This window comes from Spermophilus citellus (genome assembly GCF_964194105.1).
Source record: "Spermophilus citellus genome assembly, chromosome: 1".
NCBI lineage: Eukaryota > Metazoa > Chordata > Mammalia > Rodentia > Sciuridae > Spermophilus > Spermophilus citellus.
This window is the reverse complement of record NC_138182.1, coordinates 191,951,711-191,977,420: the sequence shown is the minus strand read 5'-3', so window position 1 is coordinate 191,977,420 and position 25,710 is coordinate 191,951,711. Positions and strand designations below refer to the sequence as shown.

Genomic DNA, 25,710 nt, shown 5'->3' with positions numbered 1-25,710 from the left:
CTGCTTAAGATTCTATCATAAACCTTTACATTTTTCATATGCTAATATTTTTATAATAGTTGTAGCCTCACCATAATTTACTTAACTAGTTTCTTATTGTTGAGCATTTGACCTATTGGCAGTGTTTTGCTATAAGAGAAATGAAAGAATCAGTGACTGAACTCTGAAATTTCAGATATCGAAGAATCTTTGTTAGGAATGTAGAAATTGGATAGTTGGGATGGTTAGGAAAGTGTGGTGGTATACCTAGTGGTGGTTGTATTTCTGAATTATTCTGTGGATGTGGGTGTAGATTGCATTTGATTAGTGTTTTTTCCTCTCCCCTTCAGATCTTAGTTTTTTTTTTTTTTTTACTTCTTTAGTAAAAGCTTTTTGAAAAAGCATATTATCATTAGATCAAAGGGAAGAAGTATTTTAAAGTCTTTTGATAATAGTGCAAGTCACTTTTTGGATATTTTGCTTTCATTGGTACCATATGAGGGTGTTTGTTTCAATGGTAGTTATTACTTAAGAAAGAAGAGCAAGCAACAAAAATGATGACCCCTATACTAAAATCTTGTGTGAAATATAGAGTTTGGACTATTTTTTAAAATATTGATCAGCCATTCATTTTAATCCCTGCTGAGTTTTTTTTTTTTTTTTTTTTGCCCCCATTTTGTAAAACAGGAGATTTGATGAAGAGTGCTGCAGGAGAGTTTGCAGATGATCCCTGCTCTTCTGTGAAGCGAGGCAATATGGTTCGGGCAGCTCGAGCTTTGCTCTCTGCTGTTACCCGGCTGCTGATTTTGGCTGATATGGCAGATGTCTACAAACTACTAGTTCAGCTGAAAGTTGTAAGTATGGGCCTATGTTTGTAATTTGTTCTTTGTGTATCATAGTGAAGCTGATGGTGGCCATTCTTAGTTCATCAGTTCTTAGGTTTTAGTTTGGTTTTGAAGTTTATCTACATGGACCATGAATAAGTTTTTGTTTTGTTTATGCTTACTACTTTTTCAAGTATATATGATCTGGGCCCTCCTATGAGCCAGGGTTGTCTTGATTCACTTCTTTGCAGTACTGATTAAACATTTCCTTGCATTGGTAGAATTGAAAAACTAAGATACATTAAATTGTACACTTTTAGATAGAGACCAATATTACTATATGTCCTTTCTACCTTTTGTAAAGCATCCATGTAATAGGAGGTCCATAGCAGCTCAAGAGATTTAACTTTGAATTGCTTTTGAGTAGTTGTTAAAAGGAATTAAAAAATATTCTCAGATACCATACCATACATATCATTATCTATAGACTTGTAAGTCAGAACTTTTGTTTTTTGGGGTTGTGTTTTATAGGTAGAAGATGGTATCTTGAAACTGAGGAATGCTGGCAATGAACAAGATTTAGGAATACAGTATAAAGCCCTGAAACCTGAAGTAGATAAGCTGAACATTATGGCAGCTAAAAGACAACAGGTACAGTCATTATTTGGGGATATTTTAAAATTGTTTATATTTAGTGGGAAAAAATCCATTTTGCCTACGTTTTCTGATGGTACCATTATCTTGCTCTGCTAATACAGTTTAATTAAAATATTTAAACTAAGGTATCAGTTCGGTATTGTGCTCTTAACAGAAGTATAATTATAATAAAGTTGTATTCATGTTATTCTCACCATTTCTCTCATTTTAATTTTGTGAAAATTTTAAGTAGTTTATCATTTTTGATGAAGATATATATGGGGAGGTGATTGGCCTTTGTTAGATGTGTTCAAGTATTAATGTGAGTTTTAGTAGAATTTAATAAGTAGAATTTAGATCTTTAGGAAACCTAAACAAGTTAAAACATATTAAAGTTATCTCTACATCTGAGACCCTCCCCGCTGCTTTGTCAATTTAAAGTAGCTCTCATGGGGCTGGGGATGTGGCTCAAGCGGTAGCGCGCCCTCCTGGAATGCGTGCAGCCCGGGTTCGATCCTCCAGCACCACATACAAACAAAGATGTTGTGTCCGCCAATAACTAATAAATAAATAAATATTTTTTTTAAAAAATAAAGTAGCTCTCATAATCATTACTAGTAGTTTTTGTTGTGTGTGGCATGTGGATCATTATTCTCATTTTTTTCAAGTTCCACAACCTGTTTGCTGTTGGGGTCTTTGAAATCCTTCCTCTGTCTTTTCTATTGGATACTTTGTATTTTAGGTTTGTGTTCTGCAAGGAGTATACATGCATTGCCATCCAGCTTTTTTGTAACTCCTCAAGTACTGATGAAACTTACTCTACTTCCCCACCTCAAGGATGGTGCTAAGGATTGAACCCAGTGCCTTCTGTATTCTAGACAAGTGTTCTACCAGCAAGCTACACCCTCTACCCAGCAACTACTTTTCTTATATTAAAACAATCTCTGAGGGGCTGGAGTTGTGGCTCAGAGGTAGAGTGCTTGCCTACCATGTGTGGGGTGCTGGGTTTGCTTCTCAGCACCACATATATAAATAAGTAAATAAAATAAAGGTCTATCAACAACTAAAACATATTTAAAAGAAAACAATCTCTGAAAGGATGAATTGTTATTATTACCTAATACTCTTATCAGTTAGGATATCTTGTACTGTCTGTACAGGAAACCCAACTCTCCTTGAATAGAGGAGGTGGGCATTTTTTCACTGACTTAAGTTTGGTGAAGTGACTTCAGGGTTGTTAAAATTTAAGAACTTTGCAGTATCTCAAGGATCCAGGCTTTAGACATTTTTTTTTTTTAAGAACATTGGAATGGATATGTTTTTTTTTTAATGAGACCCCAAAAGTACGTCAAAGAGACGCTTGGGCTACAACATTTATTGCAACATTAATCACAATTGCCAACAGTAAAATGAATAATTGATAAAGAAAATGTAGTGTATACATAGATTAATACTGTCCATCATAAAAAAAGAAACAAAAAAGTGTCATGTGCATAGCATAGCGTTAACAGGAGATCATTATGCTAAGTGAAATACACTAGGCACAGAAAGAGGAGTGCTGCATGATTTTACTCATAAACAGAATAAAGAAGAAATAATATAAAGGAAACCCTATTGACTTTAACTTTTTCTTTTCTCACTTAAAAATCGTCTTTCTTCTAAACCTATTGCTTAGAAACCAAATTTATCCCTTCCACTAAACAGTGTTCATAATGAAAGCAGTACTAAAGTTATTATTACATATACACAAAGTAAATATTTTATTAAAAGTTGAAAAATTGTAATTGTTTTATTTTTTTTAAATACATGACAGCGGAATGTATTACAATTCTTATTACACATATCTTTTTTCATATCTTTGTATAAAGTATGTTCATGCTGATTCATGTCTTTATGTATTTGGGTTTTTTTGCATTACAATTCTTATTACACATATATACAACAATTTTTCATATCTCTGTTTGTATATAAAGTAGGTTGACACCCAATTCGTGTCTTCATAAATGTACTTTGGATAATGATGTCCATCACATTCCACCATCCTTGCTAATCCCCTGCCTCCTCCCTTTCCTTCCCTCCCGTCTTCCCTATCTAGAATTCATCTATTCATCCCATGTTGCCCCTCTCTACCTCATTTTGAGTCAGTCTCCTTATATCAGAGAAAACATTCGGCATTTGTTTTTTTGGGATTGGCTAACTTCACTTAGCATTGTCTTTTCCAACGCCATCCATTTACCTGCAAATGCCATGACTTTATTGCTGAGTAAAATTCCATTGTGTATATATGCCACGTTTTTTTTTTAACCATTCATCCACTGAAGGGCATCTAGGTTGTTTCCACAGTTTAACTATTGTAAGTTGTGCTGCTGTAAACATTGATGTGGCTGTGTCCCTGTAGTATGCTGTTTTTAAGTCCTTTGGGTATAGTCCGAGGAGAGGAATAGCTGGGTCAAATGGTGGTTCCATTCCCAGATTTCCAAGGAATCTCCATACTGCTTTCCATATTGGCTGCACCAATTTGCAGTCCCACCAACAATGTATGAGTGTACCCTTTTCCCCACATCCTCGCCAACACTTATTGTTGTTTGTCTTCATAATAGCTGCCATTCTGACTGGAGTGAGATGATATCTTAGAATAGTTTTGATTTGCATTTCTCTTATTGCTAGAGATGATGAGCATTTTTTCATATATTTGTTGATTGATTGTATGTCCTCTTCTAAGAAGTGTCTGTTCAGCTCCTTGGTCCCTTTATTGATTGGGTTATTTGTTTTATCGGTGCTTAGCTTTTTAAGTTCTTTATATACCCTAGAGATTAGTGCTCTATTTGATGTGTGAGGGGGAAAGATTTGCTCCCAGGATGTAGGTAGGCTCTGTGTTCACCTCACAGATTGTTTTTTGCTGAGAAAATCTTGACATTTTTTCAACATGTTATCTTTAATATACCTGTTGCTAGATGGGTGTAGATGTTCTAAGTGTGATATTTGCATATATTAATGTGTCCGATGAGAATAAAAGGTTTCTTTTATATGTCTCTCTTTGTGCAAACAACCTAGAAGCCCTCATAAACTTACCCTGAATCTGAAATGTGCACATACATACATACCTATGCTGTTTTTTCCTTTGTATATTATGTGTATTATAATTTGTACATAATGGTGGAATTTGTTGTTACACATTCATGCTTGCACACAATATAACAGTATATTTTGGCCTTGATTGTCCCCCCAGCACTTACCCCCTCCTTCCTTGTCTCCCAACCCCAGTTGTTCTCCTCTACTCATCTCTCTTTGATTTTCCTAAGATTCCTACCACCACCTTTTTTAAATCTTTTCCCCTTCTAGTTTCCACATATGAGAGAAAACATATAACCCTTGACCTTATGAGTTTGGCTTATTTCATGTAACATAATGGTCTCTAGTTCCATCTGTTTTTGTGCAAATTACACTTCATTTTTCTTTATGGCTGAATAAAACTCCATTGGGTATATATGTCATGTTTTCTTTATCCATTTATCTGTTGATTAACACCTAAACTAGTTCTGTAGTTTGGCTATTATGGATTGTGATGCTATGATGTATCACTAAAGTATGATGACTTTAATTCTTAGAATTAAGTATCGAGGAGTGGTGTAGGTGGGTCATAAAGTAGTTCCATGCCTAGTCTTTTGAGGAACCTTTACGCTGATTTCCATAGTGGTTGTGCTAATTTACAATCCCACCACCAGTGTAAAAGTGTTTCTTTTTCTTCATCATTTATTATTGTTTGTATTCTTGATGACTGCTGTTCTGTCAGGTGAGAGATGAAGTCTCAGTGTAGTTTTGATTTATGTTTCCACAATTGCTAATGATGAACATTTTTTCTATGATTTTGTTTTTTTTTTGGCCATTTGTATTTCTTCTTTTGAAAAATGTTTGTTTAATTCATTTACCCATTTATTAATTGGGTTATTTGAGGTTTTTTGTGTTAATTTTTTTTTTAGTTCTTTATATATATTTTAGATATTAATCCTCTGGCAACATGCCCAACAGGCCTATTTGTCCCTCAATATCCTGGTTTTCATCATTGTTCACCCTATTTTCTGCCCTGGAATCTACCATGTCTGGATGCATCAATGGGCTCCTTTTGCCCTGTTATTCCTGGTTAGGTTTGGCCAGTGGGAGCATAAGCAGGAGGTTAAAGGAGATAGGAGAGCGAAGTTGGGGTGTTTTTCATAGACCCCCTACCTGCTGGTGGCCCTGGGTAGATCCAAAGTTCCTGGGTTCCTGCACCCTGGATTCTGGTAACTGCTGCTGCCTCATGTCCCTTCAGACTTAAGTGACCTAATAGCCTTGTGGTTTTCCTATACTTCTTGTGTATTCCTAGTTCTTTTCTTGTGAATTAAAATTCTGTTCATTTTATCTTAAGGGTCCCGCTTGTTGGAAACTTCACACTGGGTATTTCCATATTTAGCTGCATTTGGGTACTATCCGTTAGTTTCCTTCAATAACTGGTCATGTTTTCCCACACTGTGTTTTCTTTTTCTTTTTTTAAAGAGAGAGTGATAGAGGGAGAGAGAGAGAGAGAGAATTTTTTAAATATTTATTTTTTTTAGTTATTGGTGGACACAACATCTTTGTTTGTATGTGGTGCTGAGGATCGAACCCGGGCCGCACGCACGCCAGACGAGCGCACTACCACTTGAGCCACATCCCCAGCCCCCCATACTGTGTTTTCTAATAGAATTCTTTTTCTGCTGTATGCTTAGCCATTGGTCTGTGTTCACTTGATTTTTTCTTTTCTCCCCAGAAATGTTATGTGATAATTTGCTTCCTAATTGAGCCTTTCATCTTTGTAGGCACCCTTTGTCCAGGAAAAGGGAGTATTTCCTCAAGACTGTGTGGCTCTCTTAACTGCCCTAGTATCATTTAACAACAGCTACCTATTAAAGAAAACCTCATAAGGTCCACATGCTTTCTGGAATTTACCTTTTTTGTTTTTGGATATGCATGGTAGTCATGATGACATTGTTGACAATAATATTAGAATAAAACATTTTGTTAGAGTTATTCATTAGTAACTCTAAGCAAGTGTTTACTATGTGCCAAGCACTGTTATAAGGTATCATATCCCCCCCCCCCCCCCCCCCCCCCGCAGTGCTTGGGATTGAAGCTAAGGCCTCATGCATTCTAGGCAAGTGCTCTACCACTGAACTATATCCTCAGTCCTGTTACAAATCCTTTATAAACACAAACTGAATTTAATCTTAAGAAAGTAGTAAATAGGCAGATACTATAATTATTCACATGTTAATTTTTATAGATGAAGGAACTGTAACACAGAGAGGTTATGTAATCTGGCAAGGTTTTTCACTTAGTAAGTAGTGGATCTAGGATTTGATCCTAAACTGTCTCACTTAAGAACAGGGATTTTGTCTGTTTTATTGCTCCTAGAATCCCTAGTGCCTAGAACATTGCCTAGACTTAGTATTTCTTCTTTCTTTCTTTTTTAATTGTAGGCATACATAATACCTTTATTTTATTTGTTTATATGTGGTGCTGAGGATTAAACCCAGTGCCTCACACATGCTAGGTGAGCACTGCACTGCTGAACCACAACCCAGGCCCTAGTATTTCTTAATAATTATTTGTTTAACAAATGTATAAACAGACTACTTGTTATACTGCAGATCTATCCTGGAGTGGGATTCTAAGTGTGGCTCTAATTTGTTACTTTCTTGGGCTAAAATATTGTTTGCTAACTAGAAGTGTTGCATTTCTATTAGCCTCTAGGCTCTACTTTGACCGTAAGGGTATCTTAATACATTTTCTGTTGTGTCTGAATACCACATACTGTGTGATTTATAATGAATAGATGTTTATTTAGCTGGTAGTTCTGGGGGCAGGGAAATCCAAGAGCATGGTCCCAGTTGATTTGCTCAGCATCTATTGAGGGCTTTCTTGATGCATTCTAACATGGAAGAAGGTATCTGTTATCAAGAGAAAGCTTGGATCTCTTTTTCTCTCCTATTAAAACCCTCATGACCTCATTCAATCCTGATTACTTCTCAAAAGCTTCACCTGCAAATAGCATTAACATATGATTTTGGAGATTGTTTTCAACATGTAAACTTTTGGAGGAATACATTCAAACCATAGCAAAGTGTAAAGGTGATGGCAAAGTTCAAATTGAGCTAACATTAACCTTGGTTTCTGTAAGGAGGACCAATGCTGACTCATGCTGTCAACTCTGGGTCTCCAGCATGCTAGGGACTTAGTGTTTTAATGTTCATATTTCATTCACCCATCTACGGACAACTTGTTGTGATATTTGGAAGAACCTAATGCCTCTTCTTTCTATAAACTCTGCTTTGCATGGTTATTTTTCCAAAAATTTGAACAGGTATATTATTTTGTACCTGTAAATATGATCTTTTGAATACAAGATGAGATGTGATCAAATATATCTGTGGATATGATTTTATCTTGTTAAATAGGGAAATAAGAAACTTTCACTTGGGTAGAAATAGTATTATACTCTGATGAGATGAGAGCTTCTACTTCTTGGTCATTGAATGGACTGGATTGTTAATTTGAGTTCTTTCCTCTATGTTTTCTGTTTGGCTGTTCCTGAGTTGGGCTTGAATCGTAACTGGATTGGTGAAGTTGAGGAATCATGAAAGCTAAATTAGACCACAGGATTCTAATTTTGTTTGTTTATTTATTTTTATTATTTTTTGGGTACCAGGGATTGAACTCAGGGGCATTCAACCACGGAGCCACATCCCTAGCCCTATTTTGTATTTTATTTAGAGACAGGGTCTCACTGAGTTGATTAGTGCTTCGTTTTTTTTGCTGAGGCTGACTTTAAACTCTAGATCCTCCTGCTTCAGCCTCCCAAGCTGCTGGGATTACAGGCCTGTCCCACCGCACCTGGAAGTAATCTAATTTTATAAGTAAACTATTTATTACATTGCTTAATAGCTCATTTTTCTCAGTAATTTGAATTTCTTATCAGCACTATATATCTTGAAAAGTTTACTTTTGATTGATTTGTTTTGTTTCTCCTGGTACTGGGGACTGAACTGAAGGGTATTTTACCACACAGATGTATCACTAGCCCTTTTTAAGTTCATTTTGAGACAGAATCTTGATCTTGAACTTGTGGTCCTCTTCTCTCAGCCTTCTAGTTGCTGGATTACAGGTGTGCACCATGGTGCCTAGCATTGATTTGTTCTTATTACAATTAATGATGATGCTCACTGTAGTGTCCTGTTTCCTGTCTTTACTTACCAAAAAGCTAGTTTCTTTGTGCTAAGGCAAAAGTACTTCTGAAGAGGAAAATACAGCCCCTTTGTAGTAAGGATAAACGATGATATTTATTTTATTTTATTTTTTTTAAAAGATATGAGAGAGAGAGAGAGAGAGAGAGAGAGAGAGAGAGAGAGAGAGAGAGAGAATATTTTAATATTTATTTATTTTTTTTAGTTCTTGGTGGACACAACATCTTTGTATGTGGTGCTGAGGATCGAACGCAGGCCGCACTCATGCCAGGCGAGCGCGCCACCGCTTGAGCCACATCCCCAGCCCAAACGATGATATTTAGTTGTCATTTTCATCACAGATTAAAATATATCCCCAATACTTGGCAAATAGGCATCTATCAGAGATAATGTTTTATAGTGAGGGCAAGACATTTAGAAAATACCACAGAGAACATGTGCACCAACTATTTAAGCATAATGGTTAGCTGTAACCTCTCATTGTAACTTTAGTCTTGAAGTGATCACCAGTCTCTAAATCCATAGGGACCTATTTTTTAATATGTAGCTTAATGTAGTCTTTGGAAAAATAGAAGTTTATTATGCCACACCAGGAAGTGACTTGGGGAAGTCAAGTGTTGGATACTAATTTTGGACTTATTAACTTTAGGTGACCACAAATATCTTAGGTGACCTTTATAAGAGGCTGTGCTGATTGATCATCAGCCTCTGTATTAACTTGAATCTTGAAATGAGCACTCATTTTATAAATCCATAGGGTCCAGTTTCTGAATATTTAGCCTAATGTATTGTGCTATAGGGCATTTAAAATGCTGCGATCTATTACTTGCAAATTTTGGTTCCAAAGGAAAAAAGACTTCCAGGAGGAAAAGTAAACTGTCGTACTATACAAGATTTGAATAAAGATGTAAACCCTAAAATATGTACTGAGATGAAGTTTCAGAAAAAAGGAATCTAGTTTGATGCCTCTTAATGTGTAATTGGGAATTCATATAGAAAGATGAGCTATTAAATAACTAAGTCAGACTTTAAATTGAGTAATTGATATAGCCTTTTGAAGTTAGGTAAATTTTCTCTTGTTTATGTATATGAAACTCATAAACATTTGAATTTGTACTCTGGCATTCAGTTGGTGACTGTAATATTGAAATTCTATGACTGCATGTAAAATAGAGTGATCAGGTAAAGTTATCACCTGTGTTCTTTCTCTATAGGTGGTGATCCACATTTACCAAGGCTTTTTTTTTTTTTTTTTTTTAAATACTAGGGATTGAAACCACAGACGCTTAACCACTGAGCCATATCCCCAGCCCTTTTAAATATTTTATTTAGCGATAGGGTCTCTCTGAGTTACTTAGGGCCTCTCTGAGTTGCTGAGGTTGGCTTTGAACTTGCAGTCCTCCTACCTCATCCTTCCAAGTTGCTGGAATTATAGGTGTGTACGACCACAGCCGGCCCAAGAACCTTTTTTTTTTTTTCCCTCTTTGAGTAATTTCAGTAACAATGGGATATCAGAAATGCCCCCTTCTGGTCTTGCTTATTGTTGATATCACTTAACTGTTGCTTTGCATATGTTCTCAGCCTACCCAGTAGATACCATTAGTGGTAAGGATGCCAGAAACCTCAGATCCTTTTGTTGGATCAGTAATGGGGTACAAGAAATAGAAAAGGATTTTTTCATTTAAGAGTATATTCAGAATATTATAATCATGGATTAAAATAATGGAGCATATGAACCTCAACTTTATGATTTAATGACTTGTGTACTGCTGAATTTTATTGGGCAAGGAAAGTTTGGTTCTGTGTTTTAGGGTTCTGTGTGTCTTAGTCTTTGGGTTATCAAAGGTGGGGAGAGGAGTTCTGTACTTGTGAGAATAACTGGGTACATCCTCACCTAGGTGGTTTCGTATAGTTCATATATAATTATGTTATTCTGCTCCAGATTTCCCCAAACTCTTCTAATTGACTTGTGTAACTTAACAAATCCTTATTATCTTATTTTGTTTAAATGTGTGTCAATATGATTTTTATATTTTGGTTTGCTGGAATAGGTACACTTATCTATGTATAGTTATAATCAAGATGCTAAGTAGTTTTATGTTTTTACTGTGCTATGCTAGGTGCTTTACATGCATTATCCCGTTTATTCCCCCAAACAACAAAAGAGCTTCTGTTACTGCTCATATTTTACAGAGGGAGAAACTGAGCACAAAGTGTAAAATAAGGCCACAATAGCCAGGAAAAAGTAGACTAGGATATTTAAATCCAGATTTCTGTGATTCTAAAGCTCAAACACAACATATTAACTCACACTGTTTCCTTTGTGCTTAACTTTCAAGTCAGATTGTTAATGAAAATAATTCAAGTCAGATTGTTAATGAAAGTAATGTGTCTGATAGATAGAACTCTTAACTTTACTGCCTGTACCAGCAAATTTTCATGTGACTCTAACCCACATAAAGAATGCTCCAATTTCTTATTTTACTCTTGTAGGAACTGAAAGATGTGGGCCATCGTGATCAGATGGCCGCAGCTAGAGGAATCCTGCAGAAAAATGTTCCGATCCTCTATACTGCATCCCAGGCATGCCTACAACATCCGGATGTCGCAGCCTATAAGGCCAACCGGGATTTGATATACAAACAGCTTCAACAGGCAGTCACCGGCATCTCCAATGCAGCCCAATCTACTGCATCAGATGATGCCTCCCAGCATCAGGGTGGAGGAGGAGGAGAATTGGCATATGCGCTCAATAACTTTGATGTAAGTTAAACTTGAGAGGAAACTTAAGACTCTCACCAATCTGCAAAAGATGACACTTAGATTTGTGATACAAGTAGAAGAATCATCAGTCTACTTAATCATAACTTGGTTTAAAGCATTTATCTTTTTTCTTAGCTTGGATTGAATTTCGGGATTCATTTTTGCAACAAGTATTTCCTATGAGGTCATTCTTCTTTTTTTTTTCTTCCTTTTTTTTGGTTCTGAGAATTAAACCCAAGGGCTACATCTCCAGCTTCCCCTCCCCCCACTTAAATTTTTTTTTAAGTTGTTGATGGACCTTTATTTTATTTATAAAATAAAGCGGTGCTGAGAATCCAACCCAGTGCCTCACACATGCTAGGCTAGTGCTCTGCCAATGAGCTACAACCCCAGACCTCCAGCCCTTTTTATTTTGAGATAAGGTCTCACTAAGTTGCTGAGGGCCTCCCTTACTTATTGAGGAAATCCTCAAACTTGTGATCCTCCTGCCTCAGCCTCCCCAGTCACTAGGATTAAGGATGTGTGCCACTGCACCTGGCTATGATATCATTCTTTTTTATTTTTTAATTTTCTTTTCGGATGTTAATGGACCTTTATTTTATTCATTTATTTATGTGGTGCTGAGAATTGAACCCAGTGCCTCACACATGCTAGGCAAGCACTCTATCAGTGAGCCCTAGTCCCAAGATCATTCTTTATTGAGGATATGAATCTAGTTCATTTTATCCAAGATTTTGACCTTCTGGAAGATTCATGAAAATATTGGAAATAGAGCAGCAATGTATGCAGAGGTTTTGTCCCCTAAGAGATCATGGTCTAGTGGGGTATTCAGATATATCATAGTGACTGCTGCCATCTTAATCTTATTTGTCTGCCTAGATGTACTTCTCAGTGACTTTAATTTGAATCATGAACATAAAATTTAATCAAGTGGAAGCAGATTTTGAAATTAACATAATACCACATATTGTGTATATATACAGCCCCGTGTATATGACTCTAATGTTAACTTCTTTGGTGGGTTTTGTTTTTAATTCCTACCCACACTGCTTCATGGCTTCCAGTAGATGGCAGCAGTTTAAGATTTCTTTTTTTAAAGGGTATTTTGTTTTAAACCCAATTGTTGGGGTAATTTTTCTTTTCTTTTTTTTTAAATTAAGGTAAAGGAAACCAGTGTCCTTTCAGAATAGAAATATTCAGGATATAGAATCAATACAAGGAGAGTGTATTTTGTTTTTAACATTTTTTTCTTTGCCTTAATGTTTTCTTTGTCTGATCCTTTAGGCTTTGTCTTATCCTTTAGGCTTGGGTAACTGATCCTTGCTGGTGTGCGTGACTGATTTAGGATGGGCTTTTCATGAAGCATGAAGGCAGTGTTAAGCCTAAAGACCATGATATTAGAATTGAAATTTTACCCTGGACCCTTAAACATGAAATAAAATACCCATTTATAAGGAACTCTCAGGCTGCACCTATAACTTACTGGAACTGTTGTTTTCTCTTCTTCCAATTTGACAGTATTAGGTATTTATCTCTTTCAAGTTAGTAGGGGTCACATTTTACCCTAAGTTATTAAGTAATATCACTTAATTTCTTAGAATCACTGTTTCTTCATTTGTAAATGAGGGGTTGTCCTAAATGATCTCAGGCCCATTGTGGCTCCATGATTGTATTAAAATTCTATGATCATCGATTCTTCATTTCTATTGGCCAGAAAGTATTTTGTATTCAGTTTTTAATCAGAGAAATCCTGTAATACAAATTTGGTAAGAAAAATGGTTAAGTAAAATGATGGATTAATAATACATTTAAAGTATTACATGTTCAATTTTAAAACTGAGGTTTCTTTGGAAGGAAAGGAAAAAATACTCATTTGAAAAGATCAAGCTTTTTGTAGGAAAAAAATTGGCATTTAAATTGAAATTAATATGGACATAATCCCTATAGTAGAAAAAAATTGGTATTTAAGTTGAAATTAATAAGGACATAATCCTTATAAAGAAAAATTAAAGCCAAAGTAATTTGCACAGAAGGTTACCATTGTGAGTGTAAATTGTATCAAGTGGGGACATAGATGGTCGAACTTGCACCTGTAGCTTACTTGTATTTAGACCACACTCACTGGCAAAACTGTGTTTAAGTGGAGTCAGGAGGGAAGGGGAGATGACAAGAATTGGTTTTTAGTGGGGCAATTATACCTCTTGCTATCTTAGTGCATACTTGTGGTCTTTGAGGAGGAAAGTTTCTAATTTAGATACAATAGGATACATTTGAGACCAAATTGTTTATAAATCTTGATTAGATGTATAAGGAGAGAAGTAGATGGAAATTAATTTTAATAAATGCATTTCTTTCTGAAATTTTGTGACAGAAGTCAATTTTGTTTTTTTTTTAAATATTTTTGTGTAGAACAATTTTGCTACTCATGTAGCAGTTTTATACTTTGAATGTAAGAAAGATAAATAATTTTTATAATTCTTATTTGATAATATGAATTACTAATACAGACTGACCGTTAGCTGTTTAGAAAAAGTAGTGTGAACATAATACAGTTGTATTTGCATTTGTGGTATACCTTACTGCTTGGCTGGATAGTGCCTTTTTTGAAAAGTGATTTATCATAGACCAACTTATAGGATGGCTCTTTAGCTACCAAGAAGAATAACTTTCTATTAGGTATTAGAATTAAATCTTGATATTCCTAATGATAAAGGAACAGAGATGAGCATTCATATTCAATAATACTTTCTTGACAGAAACAAATCATAGTGGACCCCTTGAGCTTCAGTGAAGAGCGCTTTAGGCCTTCCTTGGAGGAGCGCCTGGAAAGCATCATTAGTGGAGCTGCCCTGATGGCTGACTCGTCCTGCACACGTGATGACCGTCGTGAGCGGATTGTGGCAGAATGCAATGCTGTCCGCCAGGCCCTGCAGGACCTGCTCTCAGAGTACATGGGCAATGTGAGTGTCAGAACCTTTCTTTAACGTAAGATAGTTGTGTTTGAGGAATTTTTCTATCACATGGTGAATATGAGATGTATTAACTATTAATTTCAAATATTTATTTTTTTGGGGTGGGTCAGATTTTTTAAGGAGTGGCTAAATAATTTTCTAAGTCACCCTTTCCTCCCCATAGTTTTATATGGAAAAATTTATACTTAAAGAAATCATATAGTGAGTACCTATATATCCTTTATCTAGATTCACCAATTAATGTGTAGGTACATTTGCTTGTGTGTGTATAAAAACAAATACACCCTTGTTTTCTCTGAAACATTTGGAAGTAACTTGCATACATTGATTTTCCACCTCCACCCATTTCAGCAGGCATTTTGTAAGGATAATGACCTTCTATACCACTAAAATTTCCTTATTGTAACTCGATGGTCAGATAAGTTTGGGCAAGAGCAAATGGTGAAAATCCATTTCTTAAATGTTTGTGGTTTATGAAACTTTTTTCATGAACCATATAGAACTCTGTAAGCATGCATAATTTTTAAAATAGAGCCATATGAGGCAGACTGGGTAATGTTTTTGAATTTTTAAGGTTTGTAATTAAAAACAGTGCTGTGAAATTTGACACTTGATTTTTTTTTTTTTGCCATAGAATATATTGTACTTGTTGGTTTTTCTCTGTTATCCTGTCTTTCTTTTTCCTTCCTAGTTATTTTTGTCTTCTAGTTCAGTTATTTAATGTTAACTTAAGGCACTGTAGTTTAGATCAAGTACCCAATAATTTGCTGATATAAGGAAGGAATAAGTTAAATAAAAATTATATAAAATTATTCAAAAACATTTTTTGGTACTAGGAATTTACCCCAGGGGTACTTTACTATTGAGCCACATCCCCAGCTCTTTTTATTTTTCATTTTGAGAAAGGGTCTCACTAAATTGCTGAGCGTCTTGCCGAATTGCTGAAGCTGGCGTCAAACTTGTGATCCTCCTGTCTCAGCCTTCTGAGTTGCTGGGATTACAGGTGTGTGCCACATCTGGTTATAAAAAGTTATTTTAAAGAGAAAATGGAAAATGCAAGTTAGCTGTCATCACTACAGGTTCTGTTTTGCCTATTTATAACTCTTTGGAGAAAGACCTTGATCCTTTTTTCATTTGTTCATTTGATATACTTCTTGTTTGAATGGGTAATGTTGAGTCATAATGGAATTCCTAGGGTGAAGATGAATGCCTTCCTGTGTTTATTGTGTTTCTACCGTATTGTGAAATTAGTGAAGCGTATTGAATCGTTTTAAATCATTGCTATGTTTCGATCATATTAGAGATTTAGTAGATAAAAGGGAAAAAGTGATTGATAAGTCATTGGAAATGTAGGGCACATTTAAAAATCCATATTAATGCTTGAAAATTAGAAAATATGAAAAAATGATGGGTTGAAGAATGGCTTACAGTTGTTGGAGTCATAAATGGGAGAGCAAGGACTCATAGTATATATGTGGATCTGTTGTTCTGTATAATGCTGGAAGTGGTGCAGAAGTGCCCAATACATTATGATTAGGAAACTGCTTTAAAAAACAGCCTTTGGTGAGGAAGAGAATGTGATAAATCTGCAGAGCTTCCTAACCCATCTATAAGACTAGTACTGGGGTTGCTCAGGCTCTCTGGCCATTTACTCCATTCATGAGTAACTTTCTGGCTTTTCCCTAGAATGTTATACAAATCCCTATAGTACTTGGTCTTCATACTATAAATGTAGGAAAAGGTGTGGAATACTAATTTATACTGAAAACATGGAGCCTCTAATATAGCACTCTTTTTTTAAAAAAATAAAGATGGACACAATATCTTTGTTTTAATTATTTTTTATATGGTGCTGAGATCGAACCCAGTACCTCACAAGTATGAGGCAAGTGCTCTACCGCTGAGCTATAACCCCAGCCCCTAATATAATACTCTTAAGCCAAAAAAAAAAAAAAATTGAGCCATGCTTGATGGTTGTGTCTTATTGAAATATAAGTACTGTGGAGGGTGTCTTGAAAGAAATCTTCTTGAGATTCAGAAATGTATTTTAGGAGTTGGTTTCCAGTTATGTTTCTCCTAATGGTAAGAATCTTTAGTTTCCTTTTTATTTATTTATGTAAAATGAAGAAACTTCAGTCTTCCAAGAAGCAGTGGAGTGAGGATAAAAGGGGAAGGCAATGGTATTCACTCAGAAGAGAGCTTAGAGTGGTAAAAGGGTCTGAAGAAACAGAAGCAACTGAGGATAGATTTTTTTGCTTATTTGTGAAGCATTTAGAAACAGACTCTCTAGTGACAATCAGAACATAACTGGCCATCTCTGCCTGTCACTCAGTTCACATACTCAATGTGAAACACATGCAAAGCAGTGTTCTCGACACCATGTAAGAGGAGAAATGAGGCTGTGACCCCTCCTGTGTGGAATAGGCAGAGTCTCTGTAGGGCATTTAATGGGAGTGTCATCACAACTAAAGTGCCATGGGAATTGCAAGAGTAGGGGATTATTTCTAGCTGGGAAATCCAAGAGGCTTCCTAGGAGATACACACAAACACACACCCACACCCACACCCACACACACACCCTTTTTTTTTTTTTTTTTGATATTGGGTATTGAACCCAGTGGTGCTTAACCACTGAGCCAGGTCTCCAGTCCCCTTGCCCCACTTTAAATTTTATTTAATTAGAGACAGGGTCTCGCTGAGTTGCTTCTTGCCTCGCTAAGTTGCTGAGACTGGCTTTGAACTTGCCTTTGAACTTTGAACTTGCCATCCTTCTCCCTCAGCCTCCCGAGTGTTTGCCTGGCAGATTTATATACTTATGTTTGAATTCTACCTTAAATTTTAAAATAATGGTTTAATTTAACTTTTATCATTTCTGTTGAAAAATATTAGACAAATAATTACCATATGTGGAGAATTTAAATGACCTGCATTAAGCATGCTTTTACTGAGAGGTACTCAGTAAAAGCATGCTTAATGAGCTCATGCTGACTTGTTCATTATGGGGATCTATGTAGACCAAGTGATAAAGTCTAGAAAGGCTGGCCTATTTGCACTGTTTCATTCTTTGGATTCTCTCGTTAATATCATTTTTATAGACGTTTCCTTGTCATAATCTCTGAGTTTTTGTTTTTCCTTCTGTTGTATCAGTTACCAAGTTCCACTAGTTTTTCTTATGAGGCAGTGATGCACATTAGAATTCCAGGGGAACCTTAAAAATCCTGATGTCTGGGGGCTGGGGATAAAGCTCAGTTGGTAGAGTGCTTGCCTTGCATGCCTAAGGCCCTGGGTTCAATCCCCAATGCCAACAACAACAAAAAATCCTGATGTCTGGGTTATACCCCAGACCAACGAATTCAGAATCTGTGGATCAGGGTCCAGATAACAGCATTTCAAAAGCTTTCAGGTGACTCCATTTTGTAACTGAGGTAGAGAAGCTGCTCTATTTATTCTATTTGTTTATTTCTATCCATTACCATTGCCTTACTTGAAGATTTCCTCACTTTCTGTTTCCCTCCCTCATTTGGCCTGCTTTGGCTAGGCCAAGCTCATGTCTTCAGTAGGACATTGTTAATTGTATTCTTGAGATTCCTTTTCTTCCTGTTTTATTCTAATCTGCTCTTCCTCAAATTCCCACATTTCTTCCCCTCTCTTGTCATTTCAAATTGAACCATCCTACATTATTTCTTTGGTGCTTGAAGTTTTGTATCTAATTATGTACTTCCTTGAACTTTCTCTTTTTTTTTTAAGAGAGAGGAGAGAGAGAGAGAGAGAGAGAGAGAGAGAGAGAGAATTTTTAATATTTATTTTTTAGTTCTTGGCGGACACAACATCTTTGTTGGTATGTGGTGCTGAGGATCGAACCCGGGTCGCACGCATACCAGGCGAGCGCGTTACCGTTTGAGCCACATCCCCAGCCCCAAACTTTCTCTTAATTATATTTCCTTTTCCCATATTATTTCTGCAAAAAGGTTTTAAGCTATTGGAAGACTGAACTCTAAAATTATACTTTCATGGTTAGTATAATGCTAGAAGAGGTACTCAGTAAAAGCATGCTTAACGAACTCATGCTGACTTGGGAAAGTGAATAAAAATGAACAATTTGGGTATTCATAGTGCTCAGGATACCGTATTGGAAGAAAAAGCTAAAGATTTTGCCCTTATGGGCTTTGCATTCTAGGAGGGTGGCAAGGATCTGAGTAGTTTACCTCAATTTCCATAATCTTTATTATACAGATGGTATTTTTAGAAAAAAAATTAAACTAAATAATCTGAAATAGCAATTAGTGAATGAGATATCTTAGATCAGGTTGGAGTAAAATTTTAATTCCTCAAGTGAAGATCAGATTTGTTTTCAAAGGCTCCAAAGGGTCAGGAGACCAGAGCATTAATGTTTCTGTTGGCATTATGGTTTGAAGAGTTGAAGGGTAGTTAGGTAGTTTTGACTCCATACCTAATTTACTGTGTAGGCCCTAAGTGATATTAACGTAAAGTTAATACATTTAACTTTAGTTAATACATTTAACTGAGTTCTCAACATAATAGAAATTCCATCCTTTAGTGGGTGAATTCTTGTAGTTTTATAAATGATTATCTAGTTTCCTTGAAATGAAATTTGGGTTATTGTGGTCAAGTTTAATTTGCTTCTGGTCTATCAGCCTAAAGTTGCTCTAGGTTTGAGATTTCTAGAGAAGGAAAAGCAGTTTTGAATGTATGTCATAGTCTTAAAAGGCTTAAAAGTGAAACAGATTAAAATTAAAATGAAATGTAATTAAATTTGAAAATAGTTGTTACCGTTTTATTCCATATAGAAGCCTAAAATATTTATTAAACCAGGGTTTACAATTTACTGTCATGTTAAGGAGTTAAAATTTCTTTTCTTTGAATATGTAGCTGATTAGTAGTTGCCCAGTTGTATGTTGAAATGTTCTCTGGAGTTATTTCAGTGCCTGCCTATGAAAAACCTTCTGAAGGATCTTACACTTTGTACAGCTGAATTCTTTATCTAATAGTTGTCGTTGTGCTAAAGGGGATGTTGACCTTGCTATGCACCTTTCTTCCTTTTTAGGGTATGTTTTTCTAATAGTAGAACTTATTGAACCAAGTTTGTTCCTGTTATTATACCCTTCAATTCCTGACTCCTCTTAAAACAAATGCTACCTCCACCGATCTGAAAATGCTTAACACAATGTCTGAAACATAAAGGACCCTTGATCTTTGAAATGAATTCCGTTTGGTTTTCACATCATCAGTCTTGCAACCCGTTTTGGTAATGTGACTGGCTGGAGAGTTAGGACTTATAATTGGTGAGAACAAGCACACTCGGTGGACTTGAATAGCTCTAGCTCTGTGCTATTCAGTATGTTAACCATTAGTCCAGTTTAGCTATTGAGCACTTGAAATCTGGTGAGTCCAGGTTGAGATGTGCTGTGAGTATAAACTATACACTAAATTTCAAAGACTTAGTATCCAAGAGAATGTAAAATATCTCATTGATAATATTTGAGATATGTTGGATTAAACAAAAACTTAATCTTCCTATATTTTTATTATGGTTAATAAAAAGTTAAAATTGTATACATGGCTTATTTTTCTGGCTTACATTATATTTTTGTTGGCTAGTTCTAAGTATTGAGTAACCAACCAGCTAAGGTGAGTAGATGAGTTTAGCATCAACTTCTTCATTGAAATTCCAGAGTGGTATGGGAATCCTTGCATAGTAGCCATTATAGCTTGTATTTCTTTATTCTTAAAATTGTAGTATAGGCAGAACAACATTAATACCATTTAGGATAAGGATGGTAAGGATAATGTTGCTTAAGGATACATTTTCTCTTTGTTCTTTCCCCAAAACATTAGTGGTTGTAGGATCTCAAAAGAAGAATGCAATATTGACATTTTAAAAATTGGACTGAACAATATTTGAGGCATTTGATTATGAGAATATATCTGGTATGAAATTTTTATTTGATTTGGTAATAATTTGATATGGAATGTATGAATAATGTGCAGATAATGTTCACTTCCAAAGATCTTTTGAAAAGATATATTGTTATCTTAGTGAAGGGAAGCACTCAATTTAGATGCTAATCCCTTCTCAGTTTTGCAAATGCTTTCCTGGAATCACTTTAGTATAGCCAGAGCTTCCCAGTCTTTGAAGGACTCTCTGAGGAGCTTGTTACTTCATTATTGTGTGTCTACCTTTTTTTTTTCTTCAAAATTAGAATTTTTTTTCCAATTGTAAAAGTTTTGTATTCATTATATAATCCCACTCATCTTTGTGTATAGCATTTCAGACTTAATTTTAGATGTGTGTATGTATACTTACACCTGATCTTTTCTAACCTTTCCTTCATTTTTACTACATTGTTAGTAAGGATTATCAGTACTATTACACTGCTTACCATCCATAAATAACCCCATTATCCAGATGTGATTTGAGCTCAGATCTGTCTAACTTAAAAAATCTGAGCTTTTAATAATTTTACCCTTGTGCATCTTTCCAAGTCAACAAATAGGATTTCACATTTTTCCTTAATGGCTGCTGAGTTTTCCCTGAACTTAAATACTCTGTATTAAATAAGTTTTATCCATGTCTGGTATAGCTGCTTGAAGTGAGCAGAGCAAACAAATAAACAAAACAAAACAACAAAAACCCTTTTAAGAAAAACCTCCTTTGCTAGATTCCCTGGTGATACTTGAGTTCATAGATGTTTAAATTGGCTCTGTCAGGTGAAGCTACAGGGATTGAATTTTGTTGTACGTCAATACTATGATTTTGTTTGAATTGTTTCCTGCAATACTTTTGGCTCAACTTATTTTTGGTGTTTTTTGTTTGTTTGGGGTGGGTGGTAGGGATTGAACCCATGGCTTTGTACATGTTAAGCATGTGCTGTACCAATGAGCTATATCCTCAGCCTTCTCACCTGTATTGGTAGTCCATAGTTCCATAGCTGTGCTTAAAGATGATTTTATTAATTTGTAAATGTAATCTTTTCTGTGGGCTGCCTAGCATATTTAGGAAACTTTAGATACAAATAGATGTTGTATTGAATGCAAAGTTTGAGCATGTGTAGGACTTGATTCTTTTGCCAGACCTGTGTTTATTTTATTTCTGTTTTTATTGTGTGTTTAAGGTATATACAGTGATACTTTCATATATAGTGAATGATTATTACAGCCGAGCCATTTAATATATTTATTATCTCACCGTGAGATAACATACACACACACACATACACACACACATACATACATAACAGGCCCTAAAATCTACTCTCATAACAGATCTCTTATGCAATATTATTCTCATCCTGTAGATTAGATCTTCCAATTCATTTATGCTATATAACTACAACTTTGTGTTTTTACATAAATTCTTCCCACCTTTTTACTCCGTTTTATTTTCATATGTGTGTTGTTTATTAGATTCCACATGAGAGAAATCTGTGCCTGTCTTACTTTGCTTAGCTTTCTCCAGGTTCATCTGTGTTCTTTATAGCAGCATTTATTCAACTAAGAAACCCCATTTTTCAAGAATTAAATGTATTGTTTTCTTATGGTGCAAGATGAGGAGTTTGAAAGACCTTCTTATTCTGAGGAAGATGTTATATTTTGTGTTGCTTTTCTAAGAGGTTTGAGGTACTTTCTGTTTATGCTACCCTGGCATTATGAATCACAATATTTAACAGGCACATTCTTAATTTTTTATACACAGAAAGATGTATGCTTATATATTAGTTGAAATGGTGCTATCTTAATGGAGCAATATAGAGTGGTCTTTTGATGGTGCAAACAAGGAAGCTTGCCCAGTGTTAGGCTGCAGATGAATAGGGTTTTAGCCATCTTCTGATTACTGTTAGACTGTCCTTGATATCACTTTATGCTCTTTAGCTGACAGGAAGAGTTGGAAAGATTTTATATTTAAAAAGTGTTTCTGGATTAAAAGGTAATCGCCCCTAAATACATTAGAATATTAGTAATGGTCTCTAGGTGATAAGATGATTGGCAGTATAATTTTTTAAAAAATCTTTCCCCACATTCAAAAAAGTGTTTTGTATGGATAATGTAACAAAGTTTTAAAATAAACTTAGACCTTTAGGTTTTTGTGTCTTTATTTTTAGGTTTTATTTATAACCATATACTGAATTCATGTTCAGAGAATTACAGGTTGAGTATCTCTTATCTGAAATGCTTGGGACTAGAAGCGTTTCTGATTTTGGAGTGTTTTTTTTTTTCCTCCCAAAATAAATATTTTAGCTGTCGTTGAACACAATACCTCTATTTTATTCATTTATTTTTATGTGGTGCTGAGGATCGAACCCAGAGCCTTCCATGTGCGAGGCAAGTGTTCTACCGCTGAGCCACAACTCCAGCCCTGATCTTGGAGTTTTGGGATTTTGGGAATATTTGCATAACTTTACAACTTGAACATTACTACTATAAAAATCCAAAATCTGAAATGCTCTAAAATTTGAAAATTTTGAAAATTGCAGTTTTGTTTTTTTCAGAGTAGGGACGCTCAACTTGCATTAAACTTTTTTTTTTTAAGAAAACTTTAAAAAATATTTTCTTATAGTTGTTGATGAACCTTTATTCATTTATTTATGTGCGGTGCTGAGAATCAAACCCAGTGCCTCATACATGCTAGGCAAGTGCTGTACCACTGAGCCACAACCCCAGCCCTCTTTTTTTTTTTTTTTAAAGAACTTTTTTCTTATTAATATTGATTCTTCCTTTTGAGGCAAACCATAATTTATTCAAGAGTACAGAACTGTAAAGTTAGAATTTTTGGCTTTCTTCTTCTTCTCTTCCCCCTGCCCCCTCTATCCTCCCTCTTTTTTCTTCTTTTTTTCCCTTGTGGTATTGGGGATTAAACCTAAGGCCTTAGACATGCTAGGCAAGAACTCTAACAATGAGCTGTATCTTCAGCCCAGGAAGTTAGAATTTGGAAGTGACGTCAAGGGTTGACAGATTATAGTTCTTAAGTCAGGTCTGGACTTGTGCCAGTTTTTATTTAAAAAAAAAAAAATATATATATATATATATATATATATATATATATTATTGGACATAGCCGTGTCCATTTTTTTTTAATTTATCACCTGTGGCTGCTTTAAGTAATCACAAACGATACTGTATGGTTCTCAAAGTCTAAAATTCCTATCTGGTCCTTTGTAGAAGTTTGACAATCCTTAATCTAGTAGTTCATCAACTAATTCTTTTGAAGGTTTTAAAAATACAAATTCATTTCTTTAATGGATATAAGACTATTGAAAGTATTTATTTCTTCTTGAGTAATTTTGAGTTTGTGGCTTTCAAAGAATTGGTCCATTTTATTCATTTAGACAAATTTTATAAGTATAGTTTTTTTTTTTTTTGCCTTATTCCTAATGTTTGGGATTTGTGTCTGTATTCTCTATTTCATGCCCAGGGCTTTTAGTTGCATTCACTGGGAAAGATTCAGTAGAATGCGTTTGTTCTACCTTATCCCAAACCAAAACTAAGCCTGAAACTAGTGAAGTAACTTGGCCATAATAATACTTATGAATGAACAGTTAAGTCTAGAATTCAGGCTTCAGATTCATTGTTCAGAGCTGCTGGTGATGATCTTCAGATGTGATGCCATGGACTTGGGCAATAAGTGGTTTGTTTCTTTATGTAGTACTCATTAAACTTTGATCAAGTAAGGTAACCTCCTCAGGGCTGCTTTCTTAACTGATAATGGGATTATTAATAGGTAACCAACTAACTGACCTTGTTAAAATGTACAGAGAACTACTCAGTGGATAAATATATTAGGAAGGATATGATGGGTGATATTATTTTAAAAATATCAAAATGTTTTGAAACAGAACCAAAAAAGTATAGGGAAGAACTGGGTGAACAGGAAGTTGGTTCCTGACTCTTGTGATAAGTCCTTTTCAGCTTTCTATGTCTGTTCCATTGCTTGTTCTCTGCCCATCATGAAGAGCCAAAGTGACAGTCTTTCTCTTCCAGTCTACATGGTCTTATAGTTGAGCATCTCATCCCAGCCGTTGTAGAACAACCCATGCCTAATGCATGAGGACCAGCTCTAATGTGCCAGTGAGACAAAAGAAAGTGGCAGATAGATGAAGGACTGTACAAAGTACAATTTACTGGGGACCCTTACCAGTGGAAGTATGGTCCAGGGTGGCAACGACTAGTTGGATCCCTGAAACTTGGGTCAGAAAGAGGAGCATATATATGGATTAGGACAAAAGTGACTTCATTTTAGCAGAATATTCCTGGTTTATCTTTAAAGCTAATACAGAGAATTAGGCACATCTCTAGAGCTAGGGTCTGGTTGTAAAGCCCCACATAGCCCTCGAGTTTTGTCTGTTTGTTGGGAAACTATGCAGGAAAAACTTGCTAGAGTTATTCTGAGGCAATCATGGTACTTATGACTCAGTGTGGCTACAGTCATGTTAAGCAAACCTATACAACAGCTAATAATAATAAAATTATCTCCTTACCACTTTTGTTGGGTTGTTGTTGGTGGGGATGCCATGTTTGATATTAACCTACAAATATAGAGTGCTATACAAATTGGTATTATTTTAGGAAATGTTCTTCCTTGTTCTTTTTGGCCCAAGGTGGCCTTTACTTTTGTTATAATTGTCATGTAATGATAAATATTATGGTTATTTAAATGTAGCAAACTAATAGTTTTAGAAGGTTACTTATTTATTTGAACTAGAAGGCCATATATGACAAATATGTAAAACTAAAAGCTTATCATAATTTTCTCCCATAATTTTTATACTCATTGATCATCAAAACTTTTTATTTATTTTTTAAATAATTAGTTATCTTAGAGGACTTAAGGTGACTATGGTAGTTTAAAGATTAAACTGAGTTTGTATATGTATTTTTCTTGCTCTCAATGAGCTATAATGTTGTTTGCTTGCTTGTTTGTTTAGCTCCCTCTACCCTCCACACCACCAAGATATAATTATTTTTAGAGATGCCATTCAGTGCTTTTCCTGACAAGAGATTCATGACAAGAAATTATTTTAAAAATATCAAAATGGGTGATATTATTTTAAAAATATCAAAATGCCTTGAAACCAAACCAAAACTAAGCCTGAAGCTAGTTACTGAGTACTGAGTTACCAAACTGTCCTTGCCAGGGTTAATTGTAGAGCTCCATCTTCCGGGAAATTTCTTCCTCTCTGACTTTTCAGGCTTGTTATTGAAAGTTACCAGTTTATATTTCTTAGTCACAATACAGAACCAGAAGAGCAAAAGTCTGTGAAA

The 25,710-nt window shown here is 35.3% G+C and overlaps 1 protein-coding gene across 3 annotated transcripts in view; it reads left to right on the top strand.

Moving 5' to 3' along the window:
* CTNNA1 (catenin alpha 1) overlaps positions 1-25,710 on the top strand; it is a 175,488-nt gene that overhangs the window by 54,108 nt on the left and 95,670 nt on the right. For all 3 annotated transcript variants that reach the window (XM_081309444.1, XM_081309445.1, XM_081309446.1), the window contains 4 exons: positions 667-833; positions 1,335-1,454; positions 11,192-11,461; positions 14,218-14,421. In XM_081309444.1, the coding sequence (XP_081165570.1) occupies positions 667-833; positions 1,335-1,454; positions 11,192-11,461; positions 14,218-14,421 (761 nt within the window). The remainder of the gene's footprint in view (positions 1-666; positions 834-1,334; positions 1,455-11,191; positions 11,462-14,217; positions 14,422-25,710) is intronic.